The sequence below is a fragment of the Nuphar pumila genome, chromosome 11 (assembly GCF_984573655.1).
Source record: "Nuphar pumila chromosome 11, dmNupPumi1.hap1.1, whole genome shotgun sequence".
NCBI classification, from domain to species: Eukaryota; Viridiplantae; Streptophyta; class Magnoliopsida; order Nymphaeales; family Nymphaeaceae; genus Nuphar; species Nuphar pumila.
The window spans coordinates 91167591-91189293 of record NC_143259.1 but is presented as its reverse complement, the minus strand read 5'-3'; the positions used below and the strand labels follow the sequence as shown (position 1 = coordinate 91189293).

Here is a 21703-nt window from a genome sequence, read left to right as displayed (position 1 = left end):
TGATTTTACTGTTCTTATCATGCACGAAAGTACACACTTCTTTCATGGTGCTGCATTGGAAGAATAAGGATTTTGTTTTATAATGCATTTCTGAAACATAAATCTACAGGTACCCTTTCTGAAAGGATAATACGTGTTTCCACTGTGAAATTAACAACATTTTAGAATAACCATCCTCACATTGCTGTTGAATTTGATAGTCTGACTCAATGTTGTGAAAAGCGTTAAGGCGTAGCATAGTGCTCCACAAAAAATTGAGGCGAGGCGTAAAGCGTAAGCCTCAAATTTTTTTTGAAAACTTTAAAAAATATCTAAAAATACAAATAAATAAAATAAATGCTTTATTGATGAAGCAACAACCAATAAGAAATAGAAAATCTCAAATAAATATTGAAAAATGTGAGATTAACATGTAAAGTAACATTAATGCAACAACTTACTGAAATTCAGATTCATACTCAATAATATTCAACATATATTACACAGGAATTCCACGTTGAAACAGCAAAGCAAGGGCCAATACCTGCTGTGTGAAAAAAGATAAGAAAACACACACACACACACACACACACACACACACACACATATATATATATAGCTGCAAAGAAAACTACACAGCATGATAGGCTTGACTGCAAAATATAACATCCTAAGGTGTATGTATATCTGTTTTCCACACAAATACACATAGATTTATATAATTAATTAAATATATAACATATATATAACTTCAAAACCAATTATATAATTGAGAAACTAATTATATAACTTAGAAATAGATTATACATGAATTATATAATATATATGTAATATATACTCTTGCCCAAACACAAAATATATATGTATATAACTGAAAAACAGAAACTGAAAATGAAAAAAAAGAAAAAGGAAGGAAAACGATGAAGAAGAAGAACAACAAAGAGAGTGGTGGGCGAGAGCTTAGAGGAGGAGAAAAAATTACATGAAAAAAAGAAAAGGGAAGGGGAAGGAAAAATGGGGGAAAAGAGAATAAGAGACAATAGTGAAAAAGAGGAAAAAAGGAAAAAGGGGAAAAAAGAGAAGTAGAAGAAGACAATAGAGAAAATAAAGAGGAAAAAAGAAAAAAAATTGCGTACCTCGAGGTGACAGGGTCCTTCTCACTGGCAGCGAACAGAGAGAGAGAGAGATGCAACAAGCGAGATGAGGGAGAGTCGAGATACAACGAGAGGGAGACAGAGAGAGAGAGAGCGAGAGGGAGAAACAAAGAGAGAGAGAGAGAGAGAGAGAGAGAGAGAGAGAGACCTCCTCCTCTTCCTTCTTCTTCTTTCTTTCGGCAAAGAGAGAGAGGGAGGAGGGCGAGAGACGACAGAGGGAGGGCGAGAGATGAGCGAGAGACGAGAGGGTGGAGGCCCTAATCAGTCGGGCCTCCTCTTTTTTGGGTCAAATGGGGGCTTTGACCCCATTTGACCCTCACAAAAATGAGGCGCGCCTCATACGATATGAGGCCCAAAGCCCACCATTTGACCCAAACAAAAATGAGATGCGCCTCACCATGAGGCGTGCACCTCATATGATTTGCACTTTTTATGTGCGCCTCAAGGCAAAAGGGACCTTGCCTTGTGGTGTGGCATGCCTTTTGCGCCTTGGGGCGCGTTTTTAACAACACTGGTCTGACTAGTATTGGTTGGTCAAATTTTGATTTGCAGCTGATTGGAATATCTGTAAATGGATTGGAGCCAGAGTTTCAACCTGTCGTCGATCATTTGTTGCCAAATGTTATCTCACACAAACAAGATAGCCATAATATTTATCTTCAGGTATTCTTCACGAATTTCAGTAGACTACTGCTTAATCCTTTATTTTTGTTTCTTGCTGCACTGTTGCCATCACTATCTCCCATCTCCCTCCCGCACAAAAATCATGATAGTGAAATATTTTCCCATTGTTATTGTGTGTCAGTTGCTTCAAGACATCACCAAACGTCTGCTGCCATTTCTTCCTCAGCTTGAGGTGTGCATATTGAGTTCTAGCTACACATTTAGTTTTGCTGTACAAGTTTGAAGTTCTTTGGCTTGTTATTGATGGCATGATTAATTGGTGAGAAATGCAGGCAGATCTTTCTCTTTTTTCTGAAGCTGCAGAATCTAATACACGGTTTCTTGCAATGCTGGCTGGGCCATTTTATCCCATTCTTTTTATTGTTAATGAGAGGTTAGTTTCTGGGATGTGTGCAGGGATAACAGCTTTATTTTGCATAATTTTCGCTTACTAACTAGCCATTTTTTTGTGGCTTCATTATTATGATATTTCTTTGTCTCTCATGAATCTATTGTTTAGTTAGTTTCTCGTAGTCTATACAGAGGGCCTTCATGTTGTTGCAGAATTGCCTATATGTTGTTTATGAATTATATATACATACACAGAAAGTGATGCATGGTATAATTCTTGAATGGTAACTTGTAGAGTACATTAAAACTTTACAAGTGAACAGAGCAATAAAAATTATGTGTATGTTGGTGTCATAATACTGTAGTCTGTAGAACTCTCTTTTTAACATTACGACTGCAAATGCTCTCTTTTCTAAGAAAATTACCAGAATGCCCCTCAATGATGTGAAAATAGTGAATTTTTTCTTCTAGTCTAACATTGTTTGTTTTGGTTTGGCTAAATTTATGAGCTATGTTAGTGAAATGAAACCACAAGTGCACAAACACAATGCCATTAAAGGGCTACAAAGAGTGCACAATCACAAATACAACAAGCCACTAAGTGCTAATATACCACACTCACAAATAGGAGCAAGTGCACAATAAAAATAAATAAGAATGGTATTAGGAATGCTTAGAAAACATAAGTTACATTATAGGGAAGACCCCTATTTACAAGCAAAAGAGAGAGCAAAGGGGGCAGCCCAACTAGTGGTTGGGCTAGCCCTCAACGATCATAAATATGACCATTGGGACTAGCCCAACAACTAGTTGGGCTGTCCCAACAGTCACATAGGATAAAAAAACAAACAAAAGGCTAGCCTAATAAAACAAAAAACATAAAGTCAGCCCGTAGTGGGATGACTCCTATTACAAAGGAAAAACACTTAGTTTACATAAAAGGTCAGCCTAATAAAACAAAAGAAGTCAGCCTAATAAAACAAAAGATTAAACTGTCCCCAGTGGACAGTATACTTACAAGAACAAAAAAGACCAAAATACCCCTGATAATCAGCCCAATTTACATAACACAGAAAATAGTTGTATACATATATATTTGAATCAGAATATATTGCAATATTATTGACTATTTCAAGCTAAACGATAATATCGGGAATATATCATGATATATAATAAATATATCGGCTAATCATATATCTCGTGATAATATCGTGATATTATCGCTACAGAAAACTGCATGATTTTCAGATTCTGATTTTTTAAAAAAGCCCCAAATTTATTATAGATACAATTTTGGAAAAATCACTATAATTAAAAAAAAAACGACCTTGGCCTCAAAATTTGGTTTGATTTGGTTCAAAAACCAAATAAAATCGATGTGTTTTGCTCATCTCGTTTTTTTTTCCAAAAGTTTTTGTTTTCAAAAAATATGAAAAATAGAGGATTTTAAAAACAAAAAAATTTACTATTAATTTCTATTAATAAAAATGGACTGATTTGCAAAAAATCTCGAGTATTGGGTGGGATTTGAGAAAATTCTCAAATCAAGTGTCATGAGGGGTTGTTTTTGAAATAGGGCATTTTGGAGATTATTCAAAACATTAAAACGTGGGGTTTTAAAAAGTTTTGAAGGGTAAAATAGGAAATAAAAGTAGAAACATGTTTTAAGGGTTTTAACAGGCTTTTTAAGAGGCATATGAGGACCTCGACTAGCTCGGTATTGGGTGAGTTACGGTCGACTGCAGCAAGAGAAGGAAAGGAAGAAGGGAAGGAAGGAAGAAAAGGAGAGGAAAGGGAAAGAAGGGAAGGAAGGAAAGGAAAAAAAGAAGAAAAGAAAGGAAGGAAGGGAGGGGAAGAAGGAAAGAAAAGGAAGAAAGGAAATGAAAAGAAGAAAGAGAAGAAGGAAGGAAGGAAGGAAAGGAAAAGAAGAAAGGGAAGTAGGGAAGAAGGAAAGGAAGGAAGGAAGAAAAAGAAAGAAGGAAAGAAAGAAAGGGAAAAAAGGAAGGGAAAAAGAGAAGATGCCTAAGGAAAAAAAATCCTTTTTGGAGGCATGGATATGAACATGAAGGTGGGAAAACATTTTGCCACTATTGTGAAAAAGAATATTGTGGAGGAATCACACGCTTCAAATATCATTTAGCAGGCATAACATGCAAGGATGCTGCACCAAGCAAGCAAGTGCCACCTATTGTGAAAGAAATGACATTGAAAGCAATTCAAGAGCTTGATAATCGGTTTCCTAAGGGGAAAATCCATAACTACTTTCGCACTTCTAGTATACAAGGTAGTACATCTTCAAGTAACGCTCCTTTTTCTTCTATTGGTTCATTTCAAGGGACTCAAACAAAACAACAAACAGTTCCTGGGATATTTAGAAAGCAAGAAAAAGAGTACATTGATTCTCTTCTTTTTTTATTGTATTGTAATAAACAATTTGTCCTTTAATTTGCTCCGGTCTGAAGAATTAAAGAATTTTGTTATTGCCATTTCAAATTATGGTCTAGGATAGTTTCCTCCAGATAGTGAATTGGCAAGAACAAGATTATTTGATGATGCAAAAAATAAAATCAGAGCATATGTTGATGAAATGAAATGTACATGGTCTCAAACCGGATGTACCATTATGTCTGATATTTGGAAAAATACAACTAGAAATAGACCATATATAAATTTGATAGTGAGCTCCCCCAAAAGGCACTATAGCTTGGAAAGCAGAGAATGTTGAACGTACCCGTATGGATGCAGACTTTGTAGTTGGGTTTCTTTCTTTTGTAATAAGAGGAGATTGGACCTGAAAATATTGTTCAAATTGTAACTGACGATGAAAGCAATTATAGAAGATAAAAAATTATTCTTGAAGAGCGCTATCAAAATATTTTTACTACATGTGCTGCTCATTGCGTTGATTTAATGCTTGAAGATATTGATTGTTTGGAACATGTATCACCTATTATAAACAATGCAAGGTGGATTGCAAAATTTTTATATAATAAGTAACAAGATTTGCAACTCAATTTATTTGTTTAGAGTCCATTTTGAAGCAAGAAGAGTACCTTAGGTTTATGGTTGCTTCCAATAAATGGAGGCAATTAAAAGAATTTAAAACACAAAAAAGGAAAAGAGGTAACTGACATTATTCAGGGTGATTTTTTTGAAAGGGTGGAAAAGAAGTAATCATGTCCATTGAGCCATTGGTAAAAGTTTTAAAAATGGTAGATGGAGATGAGGCTACCATGTAATATTTGTATGAGGCACTTGTTAGAGCTAAAGAGGCCATTAAGCGTGTTAATAGGGATAAGGAAGAAAAAATGTATGCCATATTGGAATATCATTGATAAGAGATGAAACCATAATTTGCATAACCCAATACATGCAACAATTGCTTACCTAAATCTCCATTTGTTTTGGGAAAAATGATAAAGATGGATGATGAAGTTCGTAAAGGCTTAGATGTAGTGAAAAAGAAGCTTCTTTCTTATGAAGATGGGAAGATAATGGCCAAAGATCTTCTGAAATATCATGTCAGAGATCCTTCTTTGTATCACGAGGGGTTAGCCATGAATCTGATTCACTCTGCACATCCACGTAAGTATTCTTTTTGCTGATTTTTTTTAAGTTTTATCGCTTACTCTATGGTTTCTTATTTCATTCTCTACTGTTGATTTATTATATATTGTTTTTACTTTTTAACAATAGGGGTTTGGTGGGAGATGTTTGAAGTAGCAATCAAAATCTTAAGTCAACCATGCAGTGCTTCGGCTTGTGAGAGGATTTGGAGTGCATTTGATGTAGTTAATACCAAGAGGAGATCAAATCTTGGACCCGCAAGGCTATCTGATTTGGTGTTTATTAGGATGAATATGCTTATGAAAAAGATGACTCAACAAATAGAGACAAAGAATGCAAATCCAATCTACATCAATCACGTGGATCCATTTGCTGATAATGGCATAGAGGAAAATCCACCTTTAGAAGATAGTGAAGAAGAAGATATTTGTGAAAGCCTTAGAGCAGTTGATCTGGCTTCTGCATCATCAGATGATGACTGTTCTTTTTTTTTTTTTTGAGAAATTATGATGAACCTTGAACCTTATTTTTGCGTTGTATGGGCTATGACTTATGGAGTTAAGGGTCATGAGTTATGACTTCTTTTTTGGAGTTGTTTACGTGTTGGTCATGAGTTATGACTTCTTTTTTGGAGTTGTTTACGTGTTACTTGCTAGTCATTTCATGTTTACTTCTAAGTTCTAAATTGTTCTCCTTTTCCTATTGTTAGATGGATGCTATAATTATTTGTTATGTTGGTATTTGTTAGTTATGTAGTTACTAATTTATTGTTTGTTAGTTGTTAGCTGCTAACTTAGTTGCTCATTTATCTATTTATCTTGTCTATTTTAAGGCCTTTATCTTAATTTTCTTTTATTTTTTATTTTATGCATTTTTTACTTATTTTTAAAAAAATTTATTTAATTTTTTATATATTGCCGAGATATTCTCGAGATTTATCAACTTTTGAAAATCTCTCCGAGAAATACTGTCGTCGAGAAATTACCTTTAACGATACAGGTGACTATGATTTGAATATATATACAACATAGTTCAACACCCCCTCAAACTTACGGTGTGATCACTGAAAGTTTACAACAACAACAACTACGCCTTCATCCCAAAACAATTGGGGTCGGCGATATGAACCAACAAAGAAAATCATTATGGGTCTTCCACATGAATCCTTCTCCTCCATTCATTTCTATCCAATGCCATGTCCTCGGTGAGGTTCAAAGCATTCATATCCTTTCTTATCACCTCCATCCATGTCTTCCTAGGCCTACCCTGACCTCTTTTAACTAATATATTTTCCCATTTCTCCATCCTTCTAACTGGAGCATCATTAGGCCTTCGTCGAATATGTCCAAACCACCGTAAATGATTCTCTCTCATCTTATTTTCAATGGGTGCAACGCCTACCTTCTTACGTATCTCCTCGTTCCGAATCTTATCTTTTATTGTATTTCCACACATCCATCTCAGCATACGCATCTCAGCTACACTCATTTTTTGAATATGATGTCTCTTGGCAGCCCAACATTCCGTACTATATAGTAAAGCGGGCCTAATAGTCGTCCTATAAAACTTTCCCTTCAACCGCAATGGCATTCTACGATCGCACAACACTCCAGTTGCACTTTTCCATTTCATCCACCCAACCTTTATCCTATGATCACCGAAAGTTTGTCAAGAAAAAAATGAAAATGAAGTGACAAAAGGGCCTTGGTGAAGAAATCGACCTATTGATACTTGGAAGTGACATAGGGCAAGATGATCATCTTTTTCAAGAACTCTTCACGTACATAGTGGCAATCAATTTCTATATGTTTGATCATTTCATGAAATGTATGGTTGCCAGATATCTATATCACACTCTTGTTGTCACAACATAGTTTGGAGGGTGTTTGTAGATAAATGCCTATATTTTCAATCAATTTTCGCAGCCAAGCAATCTCTGATGTTGTAGTAGTCATCGCACGATATTCAACCTTAATTGATGATAGGATACTTTCTGTTGCTTTTTGCACTTCCATGATACCAGCAAATCACCTAAAAATACACAGAAACCAGTAGTTGAGTGCCTGTCATTAGAACCTCCTTCCCAATATGAGTCAGAATAAGCAAGCAACTCAAGAGAGGAGGATGATAACAAAAGACCTCTAGAAGTAGAGGTCTGCAAGTATCTAACAATGCTCATCACAACACTCATGCGAATTGTGGTGGGAGAGTATTGTAATTGGCTAGCAGTATGGACTGTGTGCACAATATTAGGCCTAGTAATAGTTAAGTAGGTCAAGGCATCAATCATCTGGAGATAGGAGCTAGGATTTTTCAGAGGTGTCCCATCATCTATCTCCACTTTAGCATTAATGACTTCTAGAGTATCCACTCTTTTCTCATCTGTAATTCTTGACCTATCAATAATATCATTAGTAAACTTGGTTTGAGAAAATATTGTCGAGGAGAATAAGCAACCTCAATTCCTAGGAAAAATCTATGAAACCCAAGATCTGTCATTTCAAAATAATTTTTGAGAACATATTTAATGTGATTTACCCTCTGTTTGTCTTCACCTGTGATGATCATATCAACATAAAAAAGAAGAATTACAATCCTTGCATCAGATTTCTTAGTAAACATAGCAGTGTCAATATAGCAAAATTTAAATCCAAGTTTGAGCATAACAAAACTAAAATGATCATACCAGGTTTTAGATGTATGTTTTAAACCATATAAAGACTTCAAGCAAAGCACCTTTTTATGAGGAACTCCATATCTAGGAGGTGAATCCATATAAACCTCTTCTTTTAAATCTCCATTTAGTACATTTTTTTACATCAATTTAGTAGATAGCCCAACCTTTGACAACAACTATGAAGGTCCTTACGGAAGTCATCCTAGCTACATGTGCAAAAGTTTCATCGTAATTTATTCCATACTCTTGTGAGAAACTCTTAGCAACTAACCTAGCCTTATACCTTTCTAAGCTCCCATCACTTTTAGTTTTGACTTTATAAACTCATCTGCAACCTATGGTTTTATTATCTTTAGGTAAATCAGATATTTCCCATGTTTTGGATTTTTCAAGTGCTCCTAATTCCTCGTTTATAGCTTCTATTCAATTAGTATATTCTTTTGCTTGATTATAGGTTGTTGGTTTAAAGTAGGACAAAATCTTAGTTAGGCAAGCTCTATATTATAGAGAAAATGACTCATATGAAACAAACCTACCAGGAGGTCTAGAATCCCTATCAGATCTTCTTACCTTCTCTAACTGTTGATTTTCTAAGTTAGAGTATTTTTCTAAAGCATTAAGTTGCTTGTCATTCCCACGTCTTCTATATTGAACTACTATGGATTCACTTGGTTCCATATTTTCACCAACCTGGATATTGAGTTGAGGCTCTTCATTATCAATCAAACAATCATCATTACTTTTAAGCAATAATTCAATAAAAAAAGAATACTCACACTTTGATTAAAGAAACATTCATTTTCAATAAAATATGGAAACATAAAGTTTGTCCTTTTCAAAATCATTACCTAAATCCCTTGTGGTTTTCCCCGTATCCAAAGAATACACAAGGTATAGTTTTAGAGAGAGTTTATCAATTTTGTTAGTGAACAAAAATTTACATCCAAAATTCCTTAGTTTAAGATAATCAAGTGAGAGTTTGAAAAGCTTTTCATAGGGAGAAATGTTTTGAAGCTTGGACGAGGGAAGTCTGTTAATAAGATAAACAACAACCAAACAAGCCTCGACCCAAAATTCTTTTGGAACATTCTTTGAAATTAAGAGTTCTAGTGGTCTCAATTATGTGCCTATGTTTTCTTTTTGTTAAACCATTTTGTTGAGGAGTATAGATACATGATCTTTGGTGAAATATCCTATTTGATTCAAGGTAAGTTTTGAAATCATTTGACATATATTTTCCCTTGAGTTAGAGTGAAAGATGGAAATTTCAGTCTTAGATTGATTTTTGACAAAATTGTAATATTTTTTAAATATTTCAAAAAATTTATATTTGTGCCTAAGAAAATATATCCAAGAAAATCTAGAATAATCATCAACAAAGATCACATAGTAAGAATAACTATCGTTATAACCACCTTTAGATCATATAGGAGCGGGACCCATACATCCGAGTACACTAATTCAGACGGTTTAGAAGAAAAGAAGGTCCTATTGGGAAAATAAAGTGATTTCATTTTGCCAAGAACACAATCAACATAATGAAAATTTTTATTGCAAATTTTTTTCAAATGTGGTACTTGAGGTAATTTAGATAAACTAGGATGTCCTAGTCTTTGCTGCCACAAAACCATGTGAACATTTTGAACATTGTAACAAAAAGTGTCTTTTGATAGGAAAAGACAATTCATATAGTATAGATCTCCCTCTCTATGGCCTTTCCCAATCCGCTTCCCGGACTGAATATCCTGCACCAAACATTGCTTAAATGAGGAGACACTACACCCATGGTCGACAATTTGAGATACGGAAAGAAGGTTTAAATTCAGTTTTGGAACAAATTTGATTTTCAGAATAGAAAATTTTGAAATATTTTTGAAATTCCCAATACCTTTTTTTTTATCAAGGGAGGGCCTATCAACACTAAAAACATGAATTTTTGTTGAATTAATGTAACAATCAGAAAGTAAAAAAACATTTGGAGTCATATGAAATGAAGCCTTGGAGTCTAGAAGCTAAGAAACCTTACTAGGTGGTGAAGACGTAGAGACCACGACTCCTGAATGAGAGGAAGAGGAGTTCAGGAGTTCTTAACAAGTGGTTGAAGGGCCTCCAAGATTTCAGAGAGCATGGTTCCAATGAATTTAGAGTCTCCATCAGTTCCACTTCTATCTTTGTGAGAAGTCCCCACAGATGCCACCTTTTTGTCTTCTCTTTCTTTGAATTTGGGGGCAGTAGGGCTTGATGTGCCTTGATTCTCTACAATTGTGACATATTATCTTTTTCTTGTTTATTTCATTACCGTGAATGATGTCCAACCACTCGTACTATCGAAGAATGCCACCCTCTAGGTGGGCGACCGCTTCGGCAACTTGTGCCTCATGTGGCACGTAGGTGAAGAAGTGCTTGAATTTGAACAACCACTCACACATGTTCTCACTGAAAAAGGAGGAATATCAAAATGAGGCTTTTGCCTATGCCTCATGCATATTCATGGGTTGACTCCTCGAGGATTGAGCCGTTTAGGTCTGGTTGACAGTGTGTCTCGATGTGTTGAGAGCCTCCATGCACTCTAGGCAGTTGTTTTGTTCCATGTTCTCTTGCTATTGCCGAAAAAGTTCGGCTTGGGTTTGCTCAGCGATCGATCGAGCGTGTTCGGCATGCCGATGAACTTCCTCGTTCTTATCAACATGAGAGGGTTGAGATCCCTCCATTTGATTATGTTCGCTCTTATACCAATATGTTGTACCCTCTGGATTTTAGGGGTTCATATTGGTTGAACCGGAAGAGGGCCCGATTGGAAGATCCGAATTTGCAACAGACTAGTACGTCAAACAAAATTCGACAGACTCAAGCGGATCGAACCTGTTGGACTTAGGCCTTGGGGCTTGTGGGTTATGTGTCCTAGGGTCAGAATCGTTGCCGACATGGTGGGGAAGTGGTAAGAGGTTCTTCGTTGTGGCGAACAACGGGGAACTTAAGGACTTAGTAAAACGACTACCCGGGTAGGTGCAGTTTGGGCTTGGTGAGTTGTTCAGGTAAGGATCTAGGTTCAAAACTTGTAGAACATGATCTAGGGGATTTAGGAACGTCTAGGGACATGTGAAGAGGTTTGGGATAAGTACTGGTTTGTGGGGAAGGCTGTTGTCAGTCTTGGGTTACCAGAACAGTTCAATCGGGTAGGTCAGTCTAACGGTGGGATGCAATTTCGGGTTTTCGGTCCCGAAAAATAGGTGAGGGCTTGGTTAAGGCTGTGATTAGGGTTTATGGTTCACTTTCAAGTCTGTAGCGGTTGGGGAAGTGACTCACACATTTTGAAGTGTTGGTGCTAGATTCACAACTAGGAAACACCGACTGATTTGCCGAGGAAGCAAGACGGCATGGTTTGGGGTGCCGAAAGAGCTTGGGCTCTTCGGGAAAGGGTGACTGGCTAGCTTGAAGGCCTGGTCTTCACGTGAACCAGAGAGAGGAGAAAGTAGAGAGAGAGAAGATAGGAAGAGAGGGGGACTAGCTCTAGAGAGAAAGAATTTGAATACCAAATTGCATAAATCTCAAAAGGGGTCCCCAGGCCTCTATTTATAGTATTTGGCCCAAGTTTGAGTCCAGTTCCAATTTAAAAATAAAAACTAACCAATTTAACGCATGCACCCTCTAACTGCTAAAATGAGGTCCTAACTTGTAGTCATAACTAGACTAGGAAGGAGGTTAGTTGGACTGACTATACTCTCTCCCTAACTAGATCCTAACTCTTACCTAAATAACAATTTAAGAAAAGGAAATATTAACTTGCTGGACCCTTTTTCACATTTCAGAAAGTAGGAAAGAGGGGGAGATGCCTTTTTTGGAAATGGGGGGACACCCCTCAACTTTCCTTTCTTCACGTCTTTCCAAGTTGTGGCCTCCTATGGGCCCCACCTGCTTACCTTCTCCTTCACTTTGGTGTGGACATTTGTCTATTGACTTTTCATCTTGGGAAGGAGTCACATCACCTCCTTGGCTCCGCTTTGACTTGGGAAGCCCCTTGACTTCAGTTGGCAACTGGATCCTAGAGCAATGGATTTAACGTCATCCCTGGATCTTGGACCGTAACAATTTCTTCTACAACTTTTTTCTTAAATTAGTTCATGAAGGAAAGACATTTGGGAGATATACATTTCTAGGAAATTAGTGCGACATATGAGATATGTATTAAATGAGCAAAAAATAAACAAAATAATAAATCGATAAAACATTTTGTATGTATGTGTATAGGTACACAAACATCTATGCATGTGACATATATGTATGAATGGACGGACACATATACCATATTATTTAATGAGCTGGACAACACAAAAATAAAGTACACCCTTATTATTAAAGTTTTGGCTGCATATGGAGTTGCTATGTGGAGGTTTTGTTGTGTTTATTTATAGGTATTACTATGTAACTTTTTTGTGTGGTGTTTTTTCTTCTTGGGCATTTGTTTCCCTTTCCTATGAATTAAACATATTTTATGTTTTTATAGCATCTCATTTCACCAATTATTTGTATCGTGCATTTTTTTAAGCAATTGTTGAAGTTAAATTGTGATTGGATTAATTTCATAATTTTGCTACAGAATGGTTCATGGAATCAAGATATATTATGACTGATCATTGACTAATACTTGCTAAAACGTGGTTGACTATGGTAATGTGAAAGAGGTCCCTTTCCTTCATTTGTACATACGTTCCTAAAATTTGATATAAGTTCCTCACGTACTTTTATATCTTGCTTAAATATGTTGCAACTCTTTGTTGTAACCACATACTGCTTGCTTGAATGAAAAACTTGGGACTTTTCTTCTTTACTTGATTTCACTTCTCTTAAAATTTCATTCTGATCTTTTATCTCTCTTATAATCTTATTGCTTTGAATGTTTTCACAAGTTGATTTTGTTGAGAGATGGTTTATGTTTCTCAGTTTGGACCAACATTTCATTCCATTTTTTATTTAGGGAAATTGTAAAAGCCTCAGGTGAAATCCTTGATTCTGATGGTTTGAGAAACAACCAGATTTCCACTCTCACAGTATCATCAAATTTTGAGGTGTGTGATTCCTTTTTTTCTTGTTTTCTTTAATTCATTTCGGTAATATTTCTGTCTTCCTGCCATTTAAATAGGAGAAGAATGAGGTAGAGGGGCTAGAGAAGAATGAGGTAGAGGGACAAAAAAAATACAAAAATGCCCTTAGAGGGCATGACCTATTACAATTGGTATAAAGACCAAAATACCCCTAGAGGTTATGGTCTATTACAATGGCCTATTAAAAAAAGAGAAATACATGTCTGTGTATATATTAGAGTTATCGGAAGCGCCTACGTAAAAGGGGAAGCGCGCTTCAGAAGCGTGAAACGTCGCGCTTCCGAAACGCGTGGGGAAGTGTCCCCCTTTTTTGGGAAGCGCGTTTCCCTTTTATGGGAAACACGCTTCCCTCTTGCTTCCCCATTTTTTTCATTTTTCCCGCTTCCCCCTCGCTTCCGGTTCGCTTTCTAGGTCGCTTCCGGTTCGCTTCCGAGACGGTTCGTAATTTTCTTCTAAGTGGTCCCCCGCTTCCCCGCTTCCTAAATTTTTGAAAGTGCCTCGCTTCCCGCTTCCCGCTTCCTTGACTGGTAACTCTAGTATATATATACATATATACACATAATATATATATATATATATATATATATATATATATATATATATATATATCATAGTCACTTGTATTGTTAATGTAATTTCTTGGCGAGGTTATTCCTTGGAGAGATTTTCAAAAGTTGATAAAACTCGAGAATATATAAAAAATTAAATAAAAATTCTAAAAAATAAGTAAAAATAAAGAAAATAGAAAAATGAAAGAAACAATCCTTTCTTCCCTTCCTCCCCTTTCTTCTTTTCCTTTCCTTTCCTTCTCCCCCTCCCTTCCTTCATTTCTTCTCTTCCTTCTTTCCTTTCCTTATTTCATTTCTCGCTTCCTTTCCTTTCCTTCCTTTTCCTTATTCTCTTCTTTCTTTCCTTTCCTTCATTTCGTTCTTCCCTTTATTATTTTTCTTTCCTTCCCTTTTTTTAGCAATATTTATCTCGATAATATTGCAATATTATTGTGAGAAATATAATTTGCTGATATATTGAAAATATCATGATATATTCCCGATATTATCGGCTGCCTTGAAATAACCGATAATATCATGATATTTTTAATATATCGATGATATCGATGACATTGATATATATATATATATATATATATATATATATATATATATATATATATATATATATATATATATATATATATATATATATATATATATATATATATATATATTGAACACCCCCTCAAACTAATAGTGAGATAACCCAAAGTTTGCTAAGGAGGAAAGAAAAGCGAGGCGTCAACAACTCCTTGGTGAAGAAGTCCGTAATATAGTATTCAGATGTAACATAAGGGAGTTTAATAGTGCCCCTAAGAAACTCCTCTCGAATATAGTGGCAATTCATCCCTATGTGCTTGGCCCGTTCATGGAATGTGTGATTGCTAGTGACGTAGATAGCACTCTTGTTGCCGGAACACATCTTCGATGAAGTGGAGATTGTGATGCCCATATCTCTTAATAGGTTTCTCAGCCAAACAATCTTAGTGCCGGTAGTCATCATTGCCGATACTAGCTTCGGTGGAGGAAAGCGACACCTTCTGTTGGTTCTTATACTTTCAAAGTATAAGCGAGTGCCTAGAAACACACAATAATCTTTTGTGAAAATGTGATCGTTATGATCGCCTCCCCAATTTGAATCAGTATAAGCAATTTAATTAAGAGTTTGGGAAGAGGATAAAAAAACTCTTTAGTTATAGTGCCCTTTAAATATCTGATAATTCTCATAACTGCTATCATGTGTACTAAAGTGGGCTCATGTTGAAACCGGCTTGTACTGTTAACTGCATGTCACATGGGTGCGGGTGCGGGTGCGGGGATTCGGCACTTCCAAAAAACCTGGGTGGGGGTGCGGCAGGGGCAAAAAATATATATATATATATATATATATATATATATATATATATATATATATATATATATATATATATATATATATATATATATATATATATATATATATATAAAGGGGGTCCGGGGGTTCCCCCGACGCGGGTCGGGGGTCCACTTTTTTTTTGCTGGTGTGTTTGTTTGAAGACTTGTTACCCATGTTCTGCTTGTGTACATTGGCACAACGGGACAAAATTGATGAACCGAAAGGATTGGCAATCTGATCGACCCAGCCTGCTGCGTTCTGCTGACTGTCATGATTCAATCATGTCTGAAACTTCCTGGTCTTCACGAAAAAAAATATAAGCGAAAGGTTTGATGTGGTTTGTTGGAGAGAGAGTCTTCACGAGGCCTACGACTTCACTGCCACGCCACTGCCTAGGGTTCTTCAAATTTCATTTTATATACAGTTGCATACAGATGACAGCTAAAAGAAATTTATTGGATTTGACATGTGGAAAAGAGAGGTCTACACAAGGCTACGGCTAGAGCACCCATCTCGTCAGGAGAAAAGTGAATACTAATGGCCACCAAGGCTACCACCACCATTATCATTTATTATGGGGAGAGAAAATCCCTGACGAAGAAGGATCTGGATGGTTGAAGGATAAAGACTTCAAAAGGCTCTTGAATTTTGGTTTTAATTTTTGAGGAAGATGGATCATCATTTCCAAGTTAACAGTATGTTTTCCAACGCTGCAAATTAATTGTTTGGAGGCAGGAATAGCATGGGATGCCAACAAAGCTCGTCAGATGTTGTGGACACAAGTGCCCCTTTATAAAACAAGAGCAGCAGCAAGCAACTGTCATCAGTTTTTTTTTAAATTCCGCAGCCCATTTCATAGGGCAATTTTTAAAAAAAATGGACCGAAATGACCCTGGGTGCGGTCAACGCACCCATGATTGGGTTGACCGCACCCGGTGCCGCACCCGCGTCGAGTCGCGTCGACGCAGGTGCGGCACCCTGCTAGCCGAATCCCTGTGACATAGATGTACTATATCAGGTCGAGTCGAGTGACAGATAAATTTGTGAGAGACTAAATCAATTGTCAGTAGGAAGTAGGATCCTCTAGTGGAATGCCATCATTGGCCCTCAGTTTTGCGTTGAGCACCTCCAGAGTATCTGCTACCTTTTCATTTGTTAGACTTATCTAGCAATTATTTCAGATATCAGTTTAATTTGAGAAATAACATATCCTCTCAGGGAGAATGTAACCTTGATAGCTAGGAAATATCTCAAAAATCCAAGGTCAGACATCAAAATTCCTCTTAAGAATACTTTTAACCTCATCAATACCCTTTTTATCACTTCCAGTGATAATCATATAATGAACATACAATAATTAAAACAATTATACTTGTTCCTGCATTTCTAACAAAAAGAGCAGTGACAGTATAGCATGAAACAAATCCACTATCAATAATAGAAGAATGAGGTAGAGGGGTTGGTCCAACGGCTAGTCATTGGGCTAGTCCCAACAGCTAGAAACAATAAAAAAAACAAAAATTCCCCTAAAGGGCATGACCTATTACAATTGGTAAAAAAGACCAAAATGCTCCTAGAGTGCATGACCTATTACAAAAAGTGAAATTCATATCTATGTTGGTGATATTTTCAAAATATCGCGATAATTTCATTGTAAATTCAACAAACGATAATATAGGTAAAATCTCATGATATTTCAAAAATATTGTCAATTTGATAATATCGTGATATTATCACGATAATATATCAATTAGTTTTACTGTTTTTATCTATGTCACATGGGTGCGGGTGCGGGTGCGGGTGCGGGGATTCAACACTTCCAAAAAACCCGGGTGCGAGGGTGCGGCAGGGGCAAAAATGTAAAACATATATTTCATGTATAGTGTATATGTATGAATGTATGGTAGCTGTTAAGGTCCATAACATTTATGCATGTTAGCACGTTCACCACAATTTTATGCCCCTAACAAATTTAAAAATTGATATGGTGATTAGGTGTATTAATTGTCACAATTATGGACATCTTAGTAATTTTTATTAGGAAAACATATTAATAATTGTGCATTTTGAATGCACATCTAATAAGTGTGTAACTTATTTTTACACAAAATTGCAAAAATAGCTACTGGTGTCCATTAATGCATGGAACTGCCAAGTCATTTTTAAACTTCAAGGATGTATTTTATGGTCATGTGTTAACACCTGCAGATGGCTATGGAAGTCAACACACTTATTAACTTCCTAGACTGATCCCTCTTTATGAGAAGCCTTTTGTTTTATGTTTGCAGAGGCATTGATTTTTTTTAGATGTATATCTGAATGTGTGTCCAACTTGCTTTTTACCATTTTTTTATCTTATATGGTTGTCCCCAAAGATGAAAGTGATGAGTTGTGGAGCCTGATTCATTGTTTTTGCCCTTGCAGGAAGGGGGGTCCGGGGGCTCCCCCTGGCACGGGTCCCGCTGCACGGTCAGCAGGCAGGGGGTTATAGGGGGGCAGCGCCCCCCCCCCCCACACACACACCAGAATTTTTTTAAAATTCCGCAGCCCATTTCATAGGGCAATTTTTTTTTAAAAAAAAAAAATCCAAAAAAAAGGACAAAAATGTTGACCGCACCCGCGTTGAGTCGCGTCGACGCGGGTGCGGCACCCTGCTAGCCGAATCCCTGTGACGTAGGTTTTTATTTATTTTTTACATTTTAGATGTTTTTTTCTTTCTTTTACATTTTTTACTTATTTCTTTCATTATTTATGTATTTTTGTTCTAAACATGGTATGTTCTTACTTATTTTTGTTATTTTTTATATTTTTTAAGCCCTGAGATTTTCCCTAGATTTATCACCAAATCTATAATATCGCGAGAAAAAGCCTCGTCGAGATATAGCCAATACCGATATTTGTGGCTATGATTTATGTACGTATATTTAACAGACACTTCTAAAAGGGCAATACATCTATGCCGCACTCGTGTCGGTGTGAGTGCGACACTTGAACATAACTTTGATAATGTTGGGCGTGGTCAACCACACGCAAGTTCATTTCTGTCTGAAACTGGATCTTTCCAGTTTCGTCTAAATTTTATATATATATATATATATATATATATATATATATATATATATATATATACATGTGTGTGTGTGTTGGGGGAGACCATATTTGCTATAAACATTTGTAGGTATAAGTGGCTCCTTTTTTTATTTTTTTTCAGTTTCTGGTTGTTTTTCATGAAACAAATCTTACAAATGTGATCTAAATGCTCTTAGTGAGAATCGACTCATAGATCTTCTAATTGAGACATGCAAGCATGTTTTTATAAGGTTTCAAAAATCAACGGCTTGTCACGAAATGGCATGTAATCCAAGACACAAAAACAATTATAATAGTAATTTCATTAAAACAAATGATATCCAAAACCCAACAAACAATACAAAGAACAAAAACAAGAGATAAAAAATAAATATTTTTATTAATAAAAAATATTCACATAATATACATACATGCACTTAAATGCACCCATTACTCCCTAAACTATACCATAAAAACATTGAGCAATATATAGTGGAAGCATAGTCGTACCGAAAAAATGTGAAATTTATACTTGCACTTGTCATGTTTTAAACACAAAATTTTCAAAAAATATCTGTATTGAAATTCTTGCATTTTTCTCATGAGTTCTTCAATATAGTGCGATAAATACACACAAAAAATCTTAAAATTTTCAGGTCTGAATTTTTATTTTTCAAGGCCTTTGCTTGGTGTGAAGTAAGGGAGGGTATTGGTTTTTTTAATAGGCGTGAAAGGCGGGGTCATTCCCCATGCCTGATCCATATGGGTTTATCCATAAACCATTTTATGTTTTACTACTTTTACGTTGAGATAAGGTAGAGGGGCTATTTATGGGAGTCAGGCTGGGTCATCCATAACATTAAAATGGGTTTTGCTATTTATGGGCATGCTGAGCTGTCCACAACATTAAAGAGAGCCCAATGGCTAGTAGGTCATTCAAAAGATAACAAAAAAATCAAAAACAAAATATTCAGTCATTTTAATAATGACCAAAAAGGGAAATAAAAAAAACGTACATTAATTACACTTAACCTAAATCTTAAAAAGTACATATAGAATATACCTAAATTAATGATTAAATACACAAAAAGTATACCTTTGTATACCTTGGTACAAGAATAAATAAAATAAAAAGAAATACCTATAAGTATGCCTTAGTATATTTAGGTGTGTATAACCTATACAATTAGGGGTGTCAATAGGTCGGGTTTGGTTCGGACCTAGGTGGAACCAGACTTGGGCCAGATTTTTGGGTATGGTATGGGGTCCGAACCCGGGTCTAATCGGGTCTACTATAGGAGAAATCATACCCGGACCCGATAAAAACTACATGAACCTGACCCGGTAAAATAATATTTTTTTTATCATTTTTACATTGAAAAATTGTGTGTCTTAATCGGAACTCGGGTTGGGCCAGCTCTGGTATAAAATTTCACAAATTATACCTGGGTCCTATGTCACAGGGATTCGGCCAGACAGGTGCCGCACCCGCGTCGACGCGACGCGATGCGGGTGCGGTCAACCCATAGTTTCGGTCTCTTTAGAGTTGCCTATTCCCTGACGAGGACTTCCAGATTCTTCACCTCTCCCCACCCCTTGCTGGATCCCTGCAGGTAGTGATGAGAGAATGAAAGGACGGAACAACCGAAGTGTGGATGCCTGCTTGCTGTTGCTGCTCTTGTTTTATAAAGGGGCACTTGTGTCAACAACATCTGACGAGCTTTGTTGGCATCCCATGTTATTCCTGCCTCCAAACAATGAATTCGCAGCGTTGGAAAACATACTGTTAACTTGGAAATGATGATCCATCTTCCTCAAAAATTAAAACCAAAATTCAAGAGCCTTTTGAAGTCTTTATCCTTCAACCATCCAGATCTTTCTTCGTCAAGGATTTTCTCTCTCCATAATAAATGATAATGGTGGTGGTAGCCTTGGTGGCTATTAGTATTCACTTTTCTCCTGACGAGATGGGTGCTCTAGCTGTAGCCTGGTGTAGACCTCTTTATTCCACATGTCAAATCTAATAAATTTCTTTTATCTGTCATCCAGAGTCCAGACCGAAGATCTGTGTGCAACTGTATATAAAATGAAATTTGAAGAACCCTAGGCAGTGGCGTGGCAGTGGCGGTGGAGCCGTAGGCCTCGTGAAGACTCTCTCTCCAACAAACCACATCAAACTTTTCGCTTATATTTTTTTTCGTGAAGACCAGGGAGTTTCAGACATGATTGAATCATGACAGTCAGCAGAACGCAGCAGGCTGGGTCGATCAGATTGCCAATCCTTTCGGTTCATCAATTTTGTCCCGTTGCGCCAAAGTACACAACAAGCAGAACGTGGGTAACAAGTCTTCAAACAAACACACCAGCAAAAAAAAAAACTGGTTATAAGTCCTATATATATATAATTTTTTTTTGCCGCACCCCCGCTCCCGGGTTTTTTGGAAGTGCCACATCCCCGCATCCGCACCCGCACCCATGTGACATAGCCTGGGTCCATGTATTAATCGGACCTTCGGGTCTGGACCCGAGTTTTAATTGGGTCTTCTTATTTGTCACCATACCCGGACCCTATAGGGTTTGGTCCGGGTAAATCCGACCCGTTGATGCCCCTATATACAATACATATATCTGAACGTGGTGTATAATGTGATGCTCTCCCAGGTCGTAAAATCATGTTTTTTTGTAAAAAAAATGATTCAAAAGCCGATCCTCACCATTTTAGACATGCTGAATCCATCTATGAGGTCTGATTGGATCAAAACAACCTGTCCCATGGAGATCCAGAGATGTTTGTACCTACAAACGTTTACAACAAACATATTCCATATATATATACATAGATTTATTGACTCTCTCTCTCTTTCAGTGTGGCTCAGATAGTTCACAAGAAGTACGACAGTGATGGCAGCGCACTTGTTGCCGCCCTCTCCTCCTCCCCCCTCCCAGTTGCTGGAAACTGCAATTGGCTCGTTCTCTGCAGGAAAGAGGAAGAGAGGGAGACATATTGCTGCCAAGGTGGGTCGAGGGGGGGGGGGAAGGGTATTTGTTAGGTCTGTCCATGGGTGGGACCAAATACTCGTCTCTTTGACTAGTGCAAAATTGAAACAAAAAGGTTTAAGGTATTGGGTTTGAGTTGGGTTTGATCGGAGTCATGCCCAGTATCCATGTCGACATCGGTACCCTGGGTTTGTCGATATACACATGTTACATAGTTA

The 21703-nt window shown here is 36.8% G+C and overlaps 1 protein-coding gene across 5 annotated transcripts in view; it reads left to right on the top strand.

Moving 5' to 3' along the window:
* LOC149822492 (uncharacterized) overlaps positions 1–21703 on the top strand; it is a 76033-nt gene that overhangs the window by 29501 nt on the left and 24829 nt on the right. For all 5 annotated transcript variants that reach the window (XR_016426208.1, XR_016426210.1, XR_016426207.1 and 2 more), the window contains exons 4-7: positions 1686–1796; positions 1939–1989; positions 2090–2190; positions 13367–13457. Coding sequence is in view for 1 of the 5 variants with exons in the window: in XM_089981575.1 (XP_089837701.1) it covers positions 1686–1796; positions 1939–1989; positions 2090–2190; positions 13367–13457 (354 nt within the window). In the remaining 4 variants the exon portion in view is untranslated. The remainder of the gene's footprint in view (positions 1–1685; positions 1797–1938; positions 1990–2089; positions 2191–13366; positions 13458–21703) is intronic.